This window comes from Herpailurus yagouaroundi, unplaced genomic scaffold (assembly GCF_014898765.1).
Source record: "Herpailurus yagouaroundi ecotype Mexico unplaced genomic scaffold, PumYag 159, whole genome shotgun sequence".
NCBI classification, from domain to species: Eukaryota; Metazoa; Chordata; class Mammalia; order Carnivora; family Felidae; genus Herpailurus; species Herpailurus yagouaroundi.
In genome coordinates, this window is record NW_024412400.1 from 76,391,373 (window position 1) to 76,406,283 (window position 14,911).

General features: G+C 46.4%; 2 protein-coding genes across 2 annotated transcripts; one reads left to right on the plus strand and one right to left on the minus strand.

Moving 5' to 3' along the window:
- Positions 1-2,453: 2,453 nt before the first annotated feature.
- On the plus strand, positions 2,454-11,673 carry PSMD2 (proteasome 26S subunit ubiquitin receptor, non-ATPase 2). Its single transcript, XM_040480953.1, has 21 exons — positions 2,454-2,635; positions 3,095-3,151; positions 3,503-3,667; positions 4,564-4,685; positions 4,849-5,073; positions 5,363-5,521; positions 5,678-5,822; positions 6,008-6,068; positions 6,582-6,728; positions 6,899-7,005; positions 7,200-7,327; positions 7,552-7,639; positions 8,417-8,579; positions 8,699-8,800; positions 9,215-9,360; positions 9,615-9,698; positions 9,928-10,096; positions 10,186-10,280; positions 10,495-10,621; positions 11,061-11,179; positions 11,332-11,673. The coding sequence occupies exons 1-21, from the start codon at positions 2,501-2,503 to the stop codon at positions 11,512-11,514; spliced, it is 2,727 nt and encodes a 908-aa protein (XP_040336887.1). The 5' UTR covers positions 2,454-2,500; the 3' UTR covers positions 11,515-11,673.
- A 65-nt stretch (positions 11,674-11,738) lies between these two features.
- Positions 11,739-12,721, minus strand: LOC121034088 (ubiquitin-like protein FUBI). The gene has a single exon (XM_040480973.1). The coding sequence runs from the start codon at positions 12,672-12,674 to the stop codon at positions 12,240-12,242; it is 435 nt and encodes a 144-aa protein (XP_040336907.1). The 5' UTR covers positions 12,675-12,721; the 3' UTR covers positions 11,739-12,239.
- Between the last annotated feature and the right edge of the window lie 2,190 nt (positions 12,722-14,911).

Here is a 14,911-nt window from a genome sequence, read left to right on the forward strand (position 1 = left end):
TGTGAAAAGGCCAATCATCTTGAAGGGGCAGGGCATGTTCAGAAATGGTGAAAGGTTTAGGATGATCAGGTGAAAGGCGCATGATGAAAGGTGAGAGTCCGGAGAAGGGAAGTTGTAACAGTGCTTATGAAAAGAGGAGGCTGTAACATCCACTGTCAGTCCTGGGAATTAAAAGTCAGAAGGGCCACAATGCAATCTATTTGAGAAACATCACACAAAGAATGTAGCGACCCAGTGGATACAGTGCAATGCAGTGTTCTGCCAGGAGCACTTCTGGTGTTATGTAAATCATGCTTTGGGTTGAATGGTTTTCAAAGGAGTGGAACCATACACCAGATGTGTAGCTCTATGGCTCAAGCCATGAGTTTGGGGTAGTAGCATGGGTGGCTTATGGATGCAGTTTGAAGGAAGGTGGTAGGAAGGGACAGGTGATGGGATGCCCTTAATTAGAGAGCAATGTGGCCACAAGGCTGGGAGTTCGGCCAAATGATAGGAAGGAGTGTTTCTAAGAGGGCAATTTGACGGAAAAGAAGTTTGAGGCAGGACATCAATATTATCACGGGGCCTTGGAAATAATTGGCAGACATTTATATTTGGCTAGAGAGGATTGGGGGCTTGTGTAGTTGGAAGTGGGGAGCAGGGGACAACCATGTTTATTTCAGTCTTGAAGATTTGAGGTAGTTGGAAAATGACAACTGGCTCCTTTCCAGTTGCCAGGCACCCAGCTAGGCACTTTATATGCATTGTCTTATTTCATTTTCAACACACAGCTTACAAGGGAGATACTTTATTACCCACATTTCATGGAGACAGAAACCTGTCTAAGAGAGGTTAGAGAGCTTGCCTAAGTATCACAGCTAGTGAAGGGCAGAATGTGGTTTTAAATACCAGGTCTGTTGCTCTCTAAAGCTTATGTTCTCTTACCCCCTTCCCCCTGCCCCCTACAACTTTTTATTTTGAAACATTTCAAACCTATAAAAAAGTTGAAACATAGTACAATAAACATCCATTTACTTTTCATCTGGAGGCACTAGCCATTAATGGCCTGTGCTTTGTGTGTATCACCCCATCTCCTCTAAGGTACTGGTTGGGATGTGACTGGTATAAAAGACAAAATCTGAGATCTGATAGAAGGAAGTCATGGAAAAAGGAGAGATTTAGGAGAAATACGTCTACAAATGACTGAAGAAAGCATGGCAATGTATGGACATCTTGAAGCCACAGATAGACTAGGCAGAACAGCTATGGACTGCCCAACTTCGTTCAGCAGACCAGAGCTAGTCATTGGTGATGGAAATGGAAGGTCATCCCCAGAATCCAACCACTGAGTGAAGAAAGCAATAGGTTTTAAAATAGGCTTCAGATCTTTACATTTATGTCTATACAAATATTCAGCCAACATTCTTTCAGAGCTAGCCACACTGTGCTAGACGTTTTGGTTTTTTTTTTTTTAAACAAACATTTTCTGCATTCTTTAATGCCTCAGAACCCAGAATAAAGACCCCAGGCCAAATGGTAAGTGTTCCCACCAGATGAAGGGGGCTTCCTCTTCTTCCACCTTCTAGATGCATACACGTGGTCCAAGAAGAAGAAGAAACATGGAGGTTTGCTTGAAATAATTACCAGCTTGGAAGACTGAATGATCAAGGTTCAAATCCTGATTCTACTACTTACTATATGATTTCTTCTGTAAAATGGACATAACCTTACCAAATTCAAAAGGCTGTGAGAACGTCATGTATCATTCAAAACCACTCCTGACATGAACAGTGACCTTCGCACGCCTTCCAAATCGTAACAGAGAGAGGAAGACCAAAAGACTGACTGAAGTTTGCGCAAAGACCTTGTCTTGATCTGGTTTTAGTTCCAGAATTTAGTATTGGAGTATAGGGCTATATTTATTGATTTCTACTCGAAATGGCTCCACAGGTGGATTTAAGATTTATCGTATTCTTAAGGTAATATTAGAACACTCTCCTTCAACCGGGGGGAGAATGTTATGAGGTTAATATTCCGCCATGATGTGGGTGTGTGGGGAGGCAGTAGATACAGATTACAGATTTCACACAGTGCGGGATTTGAAGAATCTCGTCCGTCTGTTCCACTACGGAGCCAACTGGGGTGTCACTGTGTGTACTATTCACACAGCTATGAGGAGACCTATGAACGGTTTCTTCGGCTCTCAACTTGTTCAGCTCCTACCACAGCTAGCTGGCCCGGATCGAAGACCGCGGTCGCGTGGCGTTCAGGAAACTCCCGGTCCAAACCAGGCCGCGCCTAAGACGCGCTGGGGGCTGGAAATTGTAGTTTTCGGGCGACTTCCGTGGGCGGGGTCCGAGGGCTGGGACTCCCACGCCGCGGGGGTGAGTGGGTTGTAGCGGCGTTTCCGGTCGCCTGCTGGCTCAGGAGGAGGAGCTCTGTGGGCCATCCGCGCAAGGCCGTATGGGAAACGGGGCGGTGCGAGCGGTGCGCGCGCAGCAGGCCGGTAGTGGCCGTGGAGATGGAGGAGGGTGGCCGGGATAAGGCTCCGCTGCAGCCTCAGCAGCCTCCGGCGACGGCACCGGGCATCGCGGACGAGAAGCCGGGCGGCAAGGAGCGGCGGGATGCTGGCGACAAGGACAAAGAGCAGGAGCTGGTGAGGCGCAGCCCTGGGAGCAGGCGGAGGAGGCCGCGGGGCTGAGTCACGGCGGCTCCGCAGGCCTTGGGCCCGACTCCCAACGGCCCCGCAGCGTCTGGGAGAGGGCGGATGGGGCGACCCTCGGGACTCCTGGCGCTCAGCCTCTCTGCCCCTCATCCTCCATTCCGCGCTGTGTCGCCTTCGCCGACGTCACCAGTACTCACCACCGACTTGTGAGGTGGGCCCGGGGAGGTCATGTCACCCCTATTTTTTAGTACTACATTCACGCAGCCTGGCCCAGAAGCCAGGTTGCCTTCTTTCCTGCCTTCCAGCCAGAATGCCATTCCTCCTCTCTTTTCGTGTCCACCTGGTCCCTCCTAAGGAGGCAGGTTCACTCTCTACCTGCCCCAGGGTGAATGGGAGGAGGATGTGTTTCGGATTCCTTCTCTTGATGAACTTCTTCCCCCAACCCTTCAGTCTGAGGAGGACAAACAACTTCAGGATGAACTGGAGATGCTCGTGGAACGACTGGGGGTGAGTCATGATGTTGACACGAGTGTACATATTTGGATCTTTGCTGCATGTTGCTTCATTCCATTTTGGGGCAACAATTTCTATGTCAGGTATAGGGAAAGATGGACTGTTTAGGGTTAGCGTTATGGTGATGTTGTGAGAGAGGAGAATTACAAAGGACATTTGGAAGATTGTGTAGCTTACTACAGACTCTCAACTGGGATCATTTGTTTTTGTCCCAGGCGGTGAGCAGGGAGTTGGGGAATCACAGATGAATAAGACAGTCACTTTCCTAGGGGAGTTGGTAAACACCTATGTTTGACTTGAGAGATGTGGCTTCTTTTTGTCTGAGTCCTAACATCTCCTGAGCAGGAGAAGGACACATCTCTGTACCGACCAGCCCTCGAGGAACTGCGGAGGCAAATCCGATCTTCTACAACTTCCATGACTTCAGTGCCCAAGCCTCTCAAATTTCTGCGTCCACACTATGGCAAACTGAAGGAAATCTATGAGAACATGCCCCCTGGGGAGAATAAGGTAAAACGGTTTCAGAAGCTGGTGGAGGTCTAGCTTAGGAATTCCTTTTCATCTAGACCATGGGGCTCATGGTGAGTCACAGGAAGCCTAAGGGACCTGAGATCTGAGCTAGTTGAACACAGTTGATCATGCCAGTATGTTTTTTACTGGGATAAAAGCTGACAGGAGGATTGCCTTCTCAGAATACACTGTTTTCTGTCGTTTATGGTGGATCTTGGGATTTCTTTTTCATGATCTGTTGTTTTTCTTTAGAGTACTCTCTGGGCCCAGGGTGGGTCTCAAACTCACAACTCTGAGATCAAGAGTCACATGCTCTACTGACTGAGAGGCACCCCTCATGATCTATTTTTAACTTATATTTAACTTTGATCTTTCTGTTTCCTTCATATCCCATGTACATTCACTTGTTTTATTTCTAAAATAAACCCCTCGTTGAGTCACTTCTCTGTCTAGTGGTACAACCCTAATCCAGGAAATCTTCAGTTCTCACCTAGACAACTGCAGCCATCTAACTGGCTCCCTTCCTTTTGTTCGTGACTTATACAGTTTGTCTTTCGTATAGCAGCCACAATGGTCTTTCTAGATTGTGAAAATCTTTTCTTCTTAAAACCTTTTAATAGTTCATTATTGCAGCTAGAATAAACTTTAGAGCCTCCATCTTTTTCCATTCTCTCCTTGTTATCATTCTTCAGCCATGTTGGTTTAAAAGGGAGATAGCAACACTAACCTTAGGCTTATCTTGAGCCTTAGCTTAGATATAAAGTATGTAAATTTCTAATACAGAGATTGGTGAAGAGTTACAACTTAATTGGAGAGATAGTGACCTTAGCCTTGACTCCATAATGTCCCATTACCCTCACCCTGGACTTGACTTTAAAGCACTGGTTTCTTTGTAGCGTTTTGCTGCTGACATCATCTCTGTTCTGGCTATGACCATGAGTGGGGAACGTGAGTGTCTCAAGTATCGGCTGGTGGGCTCCCAAGAGGAATTGGCATCATGGGGTCATGAGTATGTGAGGTAAGACCTTTCTTTCTTGAGAATCTAAAAGGGTTTTGAGACACAATTCTGAGTTCTGTCTTGGAGTACCTGTGTATTGCGTTTCCCAAATACTGAATTCCTTGAACCATAGAAATGCTTCCTGTGAAGTTGTGCCCCCTTAATGGTCTGGGCCTATCCATAGGCATCTCGCAGGGGAAGTGGCTAAGGAGTGGCAGGAACTAGATGATGCGGAAAAGACACAACGGGAGCCACTGCTGACCCTAGTGAAGGAGATCGTCCCCTACAACATGGCCCACAACGCGGAGCACGAGGCCTGTGACCTGCTCATGGAAATTGAGCAGGTAGACATGCTGGAGAAGGACATTGATGAGAATGCATATGCCAAGGTCTGCCTCTATCTTACCAGGTAAGTGAACATGGTAGGGATGGGTAGTAGGCCTACCCTCCCCAGTATTTCTCTCTCAGTTGTGATTTCTCTGTTCTCTCAGAGCGTCTTTAGCATCGGGCTGCTGTTGATTTGTTGATGTCTGTGAGCTTCTTGAGGACAGAGACTTATGTCTCTTTAGTAGTCTAGCATGTAGCATAATGCCTGGTACACAGTAGGCATTTAGTATTTATTTTGGATAAGTGAATTAAATGGGGGTAAATGAATGTTCCAGAACTTCCTGACTCCTTTGTTATTTCTATCTCTGTAGCTGTGTGAATTATGTGCCCGAGCCTGAGAATTCTGCACTACTGCGCTGTGCTTTGGGTGTGTTCCGAAAGTTCAGTCGCTTTCCTGAAGCTCTGAGATTGGCATTGATGCTCAATGACATGGAGCTGGTAGAAGATATCTTCACCTCATGCAAGGACGTGTATGTAGAGAGGAAGTTGGCAAAGGAAGATATGAGCTCGTGGATGGGGCATTTGTATGAAGAGCTGGGACTTGTAGTTTCTGGTTAAGGCTGGAGGGGCTTTTCAGTCCCCTTAGTGGACTAGGGCTGAGCTGATATGATGGCTCTCTCCCACAGGGTAGTACAGAAGCAGATGGCATTCATGCTTGGCCGTCATGGGGTGTTTCTGGAGCTTAGTGAAGACGTGGAGGAGTATGAGGACCTGACAGAGATCATGTCCAATGTGCAGCTCAACAGCAACTTCTTGGCATTAGCTCGGGAGGTGAGACCCTTTGCCCTTTTCCATCAAGGCTTTTTTTTGGTTGTGGTTCTACTCGTCATTTCACCTCCCTGACCATAACTTTAACTAGATTCTCATTGGTTAGAATTGCTATTCAGTGGGAAAGCAGAAGGGGACAGCTGGGGGAGTAGTGGGGGAACAGTTGTGACCCTCTGACTTCTCTTCAGCTGGATATTATGGAGCCCAAGGTGCCTGATGACATCTATAAAACCCATCTAGAGAACAACAGTGAGTAGCCATCTCCATGTGTGTGAGGACTGGAGAATTATTATTATTTTTAAATGCTTCTTTCTTTTTTCTTTTCTTTTCTTTTTTTTTTTTTCTTTCTTACAGAAAGAGCAAGCAAGGGGGGGGCAGAGAGAGAGGGAGACAGAATCCCAAGCAGGCTCCATGCTGTCAGCACAGAGCCTGATGTGGGGCTCAAACTCACGAACTGTGAAATCATGACTTGAGCCGAAACCAAGAGTCAGATGCTTAACTGGTTAGCTGAGTCACCCAGGCACCCCAGGACTGGAGGATTCTTAATTATGAACCTTGTATTTGGAGTGGTGGCTTGGTCCAATGTATTTATCCCTTAGAGCTAAGAGTTCCTACATAACCTTTTCTCCAGGTCACTGTTGGGGGCATAGACAGAGGATTCTAAGGGGCCAGTTCAGAGCCAGAGACCAGCCACCATGCTGTGTTCCTTTATTGTGCTACTCTAAACCTTTCTGCCTTTCCTTTCATTTCCCTCCTGTGCAGGATTTGGGGGCAGTGGCTCTCAAGTGGACTCTGCCCGCATGAACCTGGCCTCTTCTTTTGTGAATGGCTTTGTGAATGCAGCCTTTGGTCAGGACAAGCTGCTGACTGATGATGGCAACAAATGGCTTTACAAGAACAAAGACCATGGTATAACTTTATGCCTACTTTATCTTTGTTTTGCTTTGGTCGCTTCTTTTGTCCTTCTAGTTTCATGTGTTAATGTGATGGGTCCCCAGCGCAGTTTTTTAGAGAGCTCTTTGTAACAATTTTCTTAGGGTAGGATCATTTTGAGATTGATAGATTTTTCCTTGGTGTAGGAATGTTGAGTGCAGCTGCGTCCCTTGGCATGATTCTGCTGTGGGATGTGGATGGTGGCCTCACGCAGATTGACAAGTACTTGTACTCCTCTGAGGACTACATCAAGGTTGGTCTGGGCATAGCCTGATAATGGGGACATTCTCCTACCATGTTCTAGGGCCTCAAGGCCTCCCTTTCACTGGTAAGATCTCTCTGTTTTCAACTCCAGTTAAGGTGGAAGCTACAATGAAGTCCATGTTGTATCCTTTGCGGTGAGGAAGGTACAGTAGCCTGAGTGAAGAATCTATTTGCATTTTGCAGTCAGGAGCCCTTCTGGCCTGTGGCATTGTGAACTCTGGAGTCCGGAATGAATGTGACCCCGCACTAGCACTGCTCTCAGACTATGTTCTCCACAACAGCAACACTATGAGACTTGGTTCCATTTTTGGGTAAGGCTTCTTGCTTTTTCTGGTAGTACTTAGCCTGTAAGCTTTGTGAAGACAGGAACTGGGTCCTTTTCATCTTTGTTTTGCCAAGACTGCCACCATATCTGTTGAGTATTTGGCTCTTGGTGACTGTTGAAATGATGAATAAATGACCAGTCCTCTTTTTGTTCCTTCTTTGTCCTATCCTTGGTTGTGTGTCGGGGACTGCCTTTCCCTTGCTTTTGCAGGCTAGGCTTGGCTTACGCTGGCTCCAATCGTGAAGATGTGCTAACACTGCTGCTCCCTGTGATGGGAGATTCCAAATCTAGTATGGAGGTGAGGAGAGGCTGTTGGACTTTTAGGGGAGGTAGGGAAGGTGCTCTGTGTCCTACCACTCTGTGATAAGTAATGAAAACTCTGTGTGTGTGTGTGTGTGTGTGTGTGTGTGTGTGTGTGTGTGTGTACGCACACACACGTGTTTATGGGGGTGATATGTGTCACTTCAATGAAATCTCTTGGAACTGGTGGTTCCACCCAGGTGGTGTTGAGGTTAAAGAGGTAACATTTAGGTATTGAGTTCCAGCCCTTGAGGTCCATGAGGAAGTACTCGGCTAGAGTGGAGAGTAGCTTAATCCAGCTTGGGGTGGCTGATTCTCATTCGTTGTTTTAGTCATTGGCCAACCTTAAGTTTTCTTAGTTGTGGAGAGTCATATTAGTAATAGATAAATTTAATATGGTGGCTAAAAGCATAGCTTTAGTCAGAAAGACCTCAGTTCAAATCTTGCCGCCTCTGCTTACAAGCAGTGTGATCTTGGACATGTTACCCAGTCTCTTTAGGTTACATTTTCTTCATCAATGAAAGAATAACAGTAGTAGGACCTGTTTCATGGGGTTATGAGAATTAAATGTTAATAGCGTACAGAGCAGTTGACGTGGCTGATAAATCATAAACATTCAGTGAATGGTTGCTCTTGTTATTTTGACATGCCATCAGAAAGGGATCACTACCTAGTGTGGTTACAGTGGCCTGAAGGAATTGGCTATCTTGAATCGAGGTAGGTATACAACTACTTTAATAACTTACGTATATAATACTGATTCTCCTATTTCTAGGTGGCAGGTGTGACAGCTCTAGCCTGTGGAATGATAGCAGTGGGATCCTGCAATGGAGATGTTACTTCCACTATCCTTCAGACCATCATGGAGAAATCAGAGACTGAGCTCAAGGACACCTATGCCCGTTGGCTTCCTCTTGGACTGGGCCTCAACCACTTGGGTGAGGGGATATCTCTCTGGGCAAAGGCTGACAGTAACTGGATACAGCAGAGGTCTTATGTGTTAGGCTGTGCTGGATGGAAGGAAGTGTCCTCTTGACTCCTTGAATTTGTCCTGTAGGGAAGGGTGAGGCCATTGAGGCAATCCTGGCCGCGCTGGAGGTTGTGTCAGAGCCATTCCGCAGTTTTGCCAACACATTAGTGGATGTGTGTGCCTATGCAGGTCTGTGTCTTTGTGCCTCTCCAGTGACTCCTTACTTCTCTCTTGGACCTTTTTTCAGACTTTTTTTTCCTTTCTCAGTAGTCTTTTATTTATTTATTTGTTTATTTTTAAGTTTATTTATCCTGAGAGAGAGGGAATATGCGCATGTGCATAGGGGAGCAGCAGAGAGAGAGGGAGAGGGAGAATCCCAGGCAAGCTCCATGCTGTTAGCACTGATCCCCATGTAGCGCTCAGTCACAACCGTAAGATCACGACATGAGCCCAAATCAAGAGTCAGCGGCTTAACTGACTGAGCCACCCAGGCGCCCTCTTTCTCTGGTTTGCTTTTGGATTCTTAACTTCTATTACTGGAATAAACTTTTCTTTGGTGCCTTCTCCTTTCTACTCTTTCTCACCCTTACCACCATGCTGCAGGCTCTGGGAATGTACTGAAGGTGCAGCAGCTGCTCCACATTTGTAGTGAACACTTTGACTCCAAGGAAAAAGAGGAAGACAAGGACAAGAAGGAAAAGAAGGACAAGGACAAGAAGGAAGCCCCTGCCGACATGGGAGCACATCAGGTTCTGTGCGCAACTGGGCACTCTCTGAGTCAGGCTCTGAGAAAAGATACCTGTGCAGAGGAGCTGGGTTTGGGTTTGTTTTACAGACCCTGTGGGTGGTGCTGTGTATTGAGACAGGCATTAAGCAGGGTTCTATACATAAGGGTCAGGGTGTGCCCCCACAGGACAGTTTTTTTTTCTTACATGGGACTTGAGTCAAGGGTGAGCTTTTTGTTCCCTGAGCTTACTGGATTCTGGTGCCTCTTCAATTGCAGGGAGTGGCTGTGCTGGGGATTGCCCTTATTGCTATGGGGGAGGAGATTGGAGCAGAGATGGCATTACGAACCTTCGGCCACCTGGTGAGTATCGCATGGAGGAGATTGGAATATCTATTGGTTTTGGTGCTTGGAGTTCCCCAGAGGAGACTTTGCTGATGGGTTTTCTCCTTTCTCCTGGTTGAGAAATAGTCTTTTTGCTATGCCCTTTCTGTAATATTTGATAAAGGCCTCTATTACCTATCAAGTCTCTTCCTATAACTGAGTTTGTACTGCTTTCTGTGATGCTCTTGTTACTCTCTTTTATCACCAGCTGAGATATGGGGAGCCAACACTCCGACGGGCTGTGCCTTTAGCACTGGCTCTAATCTCTGTTTCAAATCCACGACTCAACATCCTGGATACCCTAAGCAAATTCTCCCATGATGCTGACCCAGAAGTTTCCTACAACTCCATTTTTGCCATGGGCATGGTGGGCAGTGGTGAGTATCAGAAAAAGGTCAGAAAAAGAAGTAGCTTGAGGGAATGTTTGAGGCCCATTTTTCAACTCTGTAATGGTTAACATTTCCAGGTACCAATAATGCCCGTCTGGCTGCAATGCTGCGCCAGTTAGCCCAGTATCATGCCAAGGACCCCAACAACCTCTTTATGGTGCGCTTGGCACAGGTAAAGAATAGAACTGTTTTCCTTAAAGTGTGCCAAGGGAGGTATCCGTGGTGATGGAAGGGGGACATGTAGTGAATGACCTCAGGGGACTTTGAGTTCAGCCAGGAGGGAGTGTATGAATGAGTTGGGGTCTTTCTATATGGCCAGGTTAGGTGATGTCTCCTCAGATGTGACCTTCACTTCTCTCTCTGTTGTTGTTGTTTTTTTCCCCCAGGGCCTGACACATTTAGGGAAGGGCACACTCACCCTCTGTCCCTACCACAGTGACCGGCAGCTTATGAGTCAAGTGGCAGTGGCGGGGCTGCTTACTGTGCTTGTCTCTTTCCTGGATGTCCGTAACAGTGAGTTCCTGTCAAGAGTCTCATACAGTGGCACATGACCCTGTCTCCACCCTTACCAGAGCCACCTTATAATTTAGGAGCAAGACTCCAAATTAGCTCTGTACCATTCTGGGTCCCAATGTTCTTTGGGCCTGTGATGGGCCTTATGGAGCTCATCTCCCACAGTTTTGATCTGGCTCAAAGAGATTGTTTTCAAGGATGAAGAGCTGATCCCAGTTTCTGCTCCAAAGTGACTGGGGGAAATTGATGATCAAGTCTGAAGGCTGTGGTAGAGTAAGGTGGGGGCATCTCTGGTTTGTAGTAGGGGTGTATGAGGGGAGGAGTGTTGGTTCAGCTGAACGACTGAGGGATTAGAGAGTCAGGGCTGGAATGGAGTCCCAGGGTTCAGGCCAGGCCTGCCTTGATGCCTCTAACTGTTTGTCCTGTGTTCTTCCCTCAGTCATCCTAGGCAAATCACATTATGTATTGTATGGGCTGGTGGCTGCCATGCAGCCCCGAATGCTGGTTACATTCGATGAGGAGCTGCGGCCACTGCCGGTGTCTGTCCGTGTGGGCCAGGTGAGGGGTTGAACAGACGGGAGGGCTCTCGAACTTGGGGAACGCACACGTACCTGTTTCTCTGAAACTGGTATGGGCACTGGGTTGTTATTGCACTCCCATGTGCACACTCCCATCTGCTACACCCCCATTTCAATTTTCTCACCCTACAGGCAGTGGATGTGGTGGGCCAGGCTGGCAAGCCTAAGACTATCACAGGGTTCCAGACACACACAACCCCGGTATTGTTGGCCCACGGGGAGCGGGCAGAATTGGCCACTGAGGAATTTCTTCCTGTCACCCCCATTCTGGAAGGTTTTGTTATCCTTCGGAAGAACCCCAACTATGACCTCTAAGTAGCTACCAGGGACTCTGAGCTGCTACTGATAGGCCAGCGGGCCATGCTTCCTGTTGTCAGGCGTGTGCACTGCTCTAGACCTTTGGGGGAATTGGTACCTCCTGTTATTTTGTTACTGAGTGAGATAACTTTGTTGAATAAAGACCTTTATCCCTGAGGTCCCTCTATGTCTGTTTTCTGGGGTGTTGTGGCCAGAGGCCAGACTGGGGTGGGGAGTGGATATGAAAAGGCATTGTTTATAGCAACTCTGAGCCGAGGCTAGCAGGGAAGCTGCCCTGAATGGAACAAATTAAACTCCATGCCTTTTTCCCCTCTTTCTTAATCATCCTAAAATAGTGATTCATCTTTAGGGGCATGGACCCCTAAGAAGCTGATAAGTGCAATGGATTGTCCTTCTAGGAAGATTTTAATACCAAAATTTAATACATTTAATACATTTTAATACTGTTACAAATAATATTTTGATACAAACTGTTACAAATAACTTTCTGAGGGGCTGTGTATCCCATCCCCACCCCCACTCCCACCCTGCCAATGCACATCCACCTCAAGCCCATCATTCACTGACTTTGGGTGAAGAATCCCTGTTCTAAGAAGCAGCAGAGTTGGCCTTACTTTCTAACTTCTCTGCTGCTAAATGAAAGGGATATATATATATATATATATATACATATATATATATATATGTATATGTATATACACATTTTTTCTTTTTTGACTGGACTATGTGGCTTTATTGGGGAAAGCCAGGATTACAATGGATTTAAGACTTGGCACTGGGCCCTTCTTGCCAAAGGGGGGCACAATATTGACAAAGCTCTGGTTGTACTGCATCCACTGCTTGGCTCGGCTTGTCTTCTTTTTCTCCTGTTTGACCACTTTGGAAGTCTGTTCTCTTACTTTCCCAACATGGGCCAGGAGACCATGGACTTTACCTCCAAGCGTGTGGCCAGCTACTTCCAGGGTGGTCAGAGCCTTCAGTCCACACTGATCTAGGGTAGCCTCGTCCTCTACGGGCATGCCTGCCAGAAGTGCGACTTGATCTTCTGAAGCGATGCCCTCCAGAGAGGCTACATGAGCCTTGATCTGAGCAACCGTCTGTCTCCTGTCTGGTGACCTTGAGGTGTATAGCTCCCAGGCACAGACAAAGAGCTGCATGTCTGTGACTGAACAGCCAGGGACATTTTTATCTCCTGTGATCCTCTGTGCCTCTTGGAAGGCTTCTATTGGAGAGGTTTAGTCATGTTCACATCTACTGGGCTATCTTTGCAGAAACTGGATGTAAGAAAGCTTGACCCTGACTTTCCTCTTAGTGTAGCAGTGGGATAAAGGAGTGGCCTCCTTCCTGGGATGTAATCACTTTTGATCTTTGTGGGGTTGGTATGAATATAGCTATGCTGCCAATTGGGGCTCGGACGCCTGTGGATGCAGTGCAGAAGAACATATGGCCCTGCCAGATAATCATAGCTAGCTAACCAACACTTTCTGTAGGTTTAGTTTACAAGCAGTGCCTGGCACTTAATAGGTCTATAAATGTTGAAAGAATAATCGTTCTATATACCTCAGATACCTCACAAAGCTCTAAGGGGTAGGAATTATCTCCGTGTTTTGGTGAGGGATATAAAGTTTGGAAAGAGATTCACCCAATTTATCCAAGATCACATAGTAAGTGGTGGAGCCAGGATGGGAATCTAAATTTGTTTGACTCCAAATCTGTCTCTGTAGCCTTGGAAACTTGTGGACGCTATCGTAGTCCAAGGTTTTGAGTAGCTGGAGAGTAGCAACTTTGGATTAGTGTCTCTTCTATTATCTTCTTTCTGTTCCTATTTGGCAGCCTGTATAAAACCTGTATTAAAAGTTAAAGTACTGGACCTGGGAGTCAGTAGACCTACCTGTCATACCCCTTCAATGGAATTTTCTGTAGTACTGGGCAAATCAGCATGTCTGATGAGCCTCTGTTATCTGTAAAATGGGAATATGGTAATTGCTTTCTCTGATATGCAATGGTGGTGATATAAAGATAAATTAGAAAGTGATTTTTAGGGGTGCCTGGCTGGCTCAGTGGAGCATGCAACTCTTTACCTCAGGGTTGTGAGTCTGAACCCCATGTTGGGTGTGGAGTCTACTTAAAAAATGATTTGTAAACTGCAAAACACTCTAAATAAAAGGATAATTCTTTGGCAAATCAGTGATTGTGCTTTAGGGTAAAATTTTCATAATGACTCTTAACCTTTCGCTTTCAGTCATTCATTCAGCAACAAATATCAATGGGGCCTTTTATTCTGCATTGGACATTATTTTAGTTTGTGGGGATACAAACATGAGGGAAAAAAGCCAAACCCTATCCTCAAAAAGCTTATTTAATGGAAAAGAAAACAAAGGTGATATATTGTTACCAATACCATACTGGAGTGTGAAGAAGCTACCCTGGGATCCTTAATGTGGAGCCTTAATGCCTAGGTAAGTCAGGGGAGAATTTTGCAGTAAATGGGACCTACAGGAAGAGGAGTTTGTCCAGAAAAAAAGAGGGTAGAATATAACTAAGGGAGTAGGGAAAGGAGGAAGGCGGAAAAGCTATTTATTTTCAGAAACCATGGATAGTTTGCTTTGGTTAAGTGTACAGGGCCAGGAAAAGTGTGGTAGGAGATACAGTAAAGAGACCCAAGCTCAGATCGGGTTTGGAAGAGCTTTGTTGTGTTAAGAAGTTGACAGTATCTCTCAATAGAGACCACTGAAAGAGAGCAGGGAAGTGACATCATCAGTTATCTGGGTGAGAAAGCTCACCATGAAGGCTGGGAGACCAGGCAAAGGAAATAAATGCCTGAACTAGGGCATTAGAAATGGGGAAGGGCAGGAGAAAGATTTTTTTAAAGATAGTCAATAGGACTTGAATTTGATCCAAATACCAAGAGGACCTGGTGTCTGATTACAGGTAGTATGTGGATGGGAAGGAATGGAGTATTAATCCCAGATTTTCAGCTTGGGTGCTATTCATGGGTAAAGAACACAGGGGCACTTGGGTGGCTCAGTCAGTTAAGCTTCCAACTTCGGCTCAGGTCATGATCTCATGGTTTGTGAGTCTGAGCCCTGCATCGGGCTCTCTGCTGTCATCACAGAGCCTGCTTTGGATCCTCTGTCCCCCCCAGCCCCCCTATGCTCTTTGTCTCTTTCTCTCAAAAATAAAGTTGGGACGCCTGGGTGTCTTGGTTAAGCATCCGACTTCGGCTCAGATCATGATCTCGCCGTTCGTGGGTTTGAGCCCTGCGTCAGGCTTTGTGCTGATAGCTCAGAGCCTGGAGCCTGCTTCAGATTCTGTGTCTCCCTCTCTCTCTGCCCCTCCCCAGCTTGCACTCTCTCTTTCTGTCAAAAATAAATACACATTACAAAAAATTAAA

Excerpts from the sequence above, each read along its gene's own strand:
- PSMD2 (XM_040480953.1), top strand. The coding sequence starts at position 2,501 with ATGGAGGAGGGTGGCCGGGATAAGGCTCCGCTGCAGCCTCAGCAGCCT. Across the intron at positions 5,823-6,007 it reads TCTTGGCATTAGCTCGGGAG|CTGGATATTATGGAGCCCAA; the intron begins GTGAGACCCTTT and ends ACTTCTCTTCAG. Across the intron at positions 6,729-6,898 it reads TTACAAGAACAAAGACCATG|GAATGTTGAGTGCAGCTGCG; the intron begins GTATAACTTTAT and ends TCCTTGGTGTAG.
- LOC121034088 (XM_040480973.1), bottom strand. The coding sequence starts at position 12,674 with ATGCAGCTCTTTGTCTGTGCCTGGGAGCTATACACCTCAAGGTCACCA.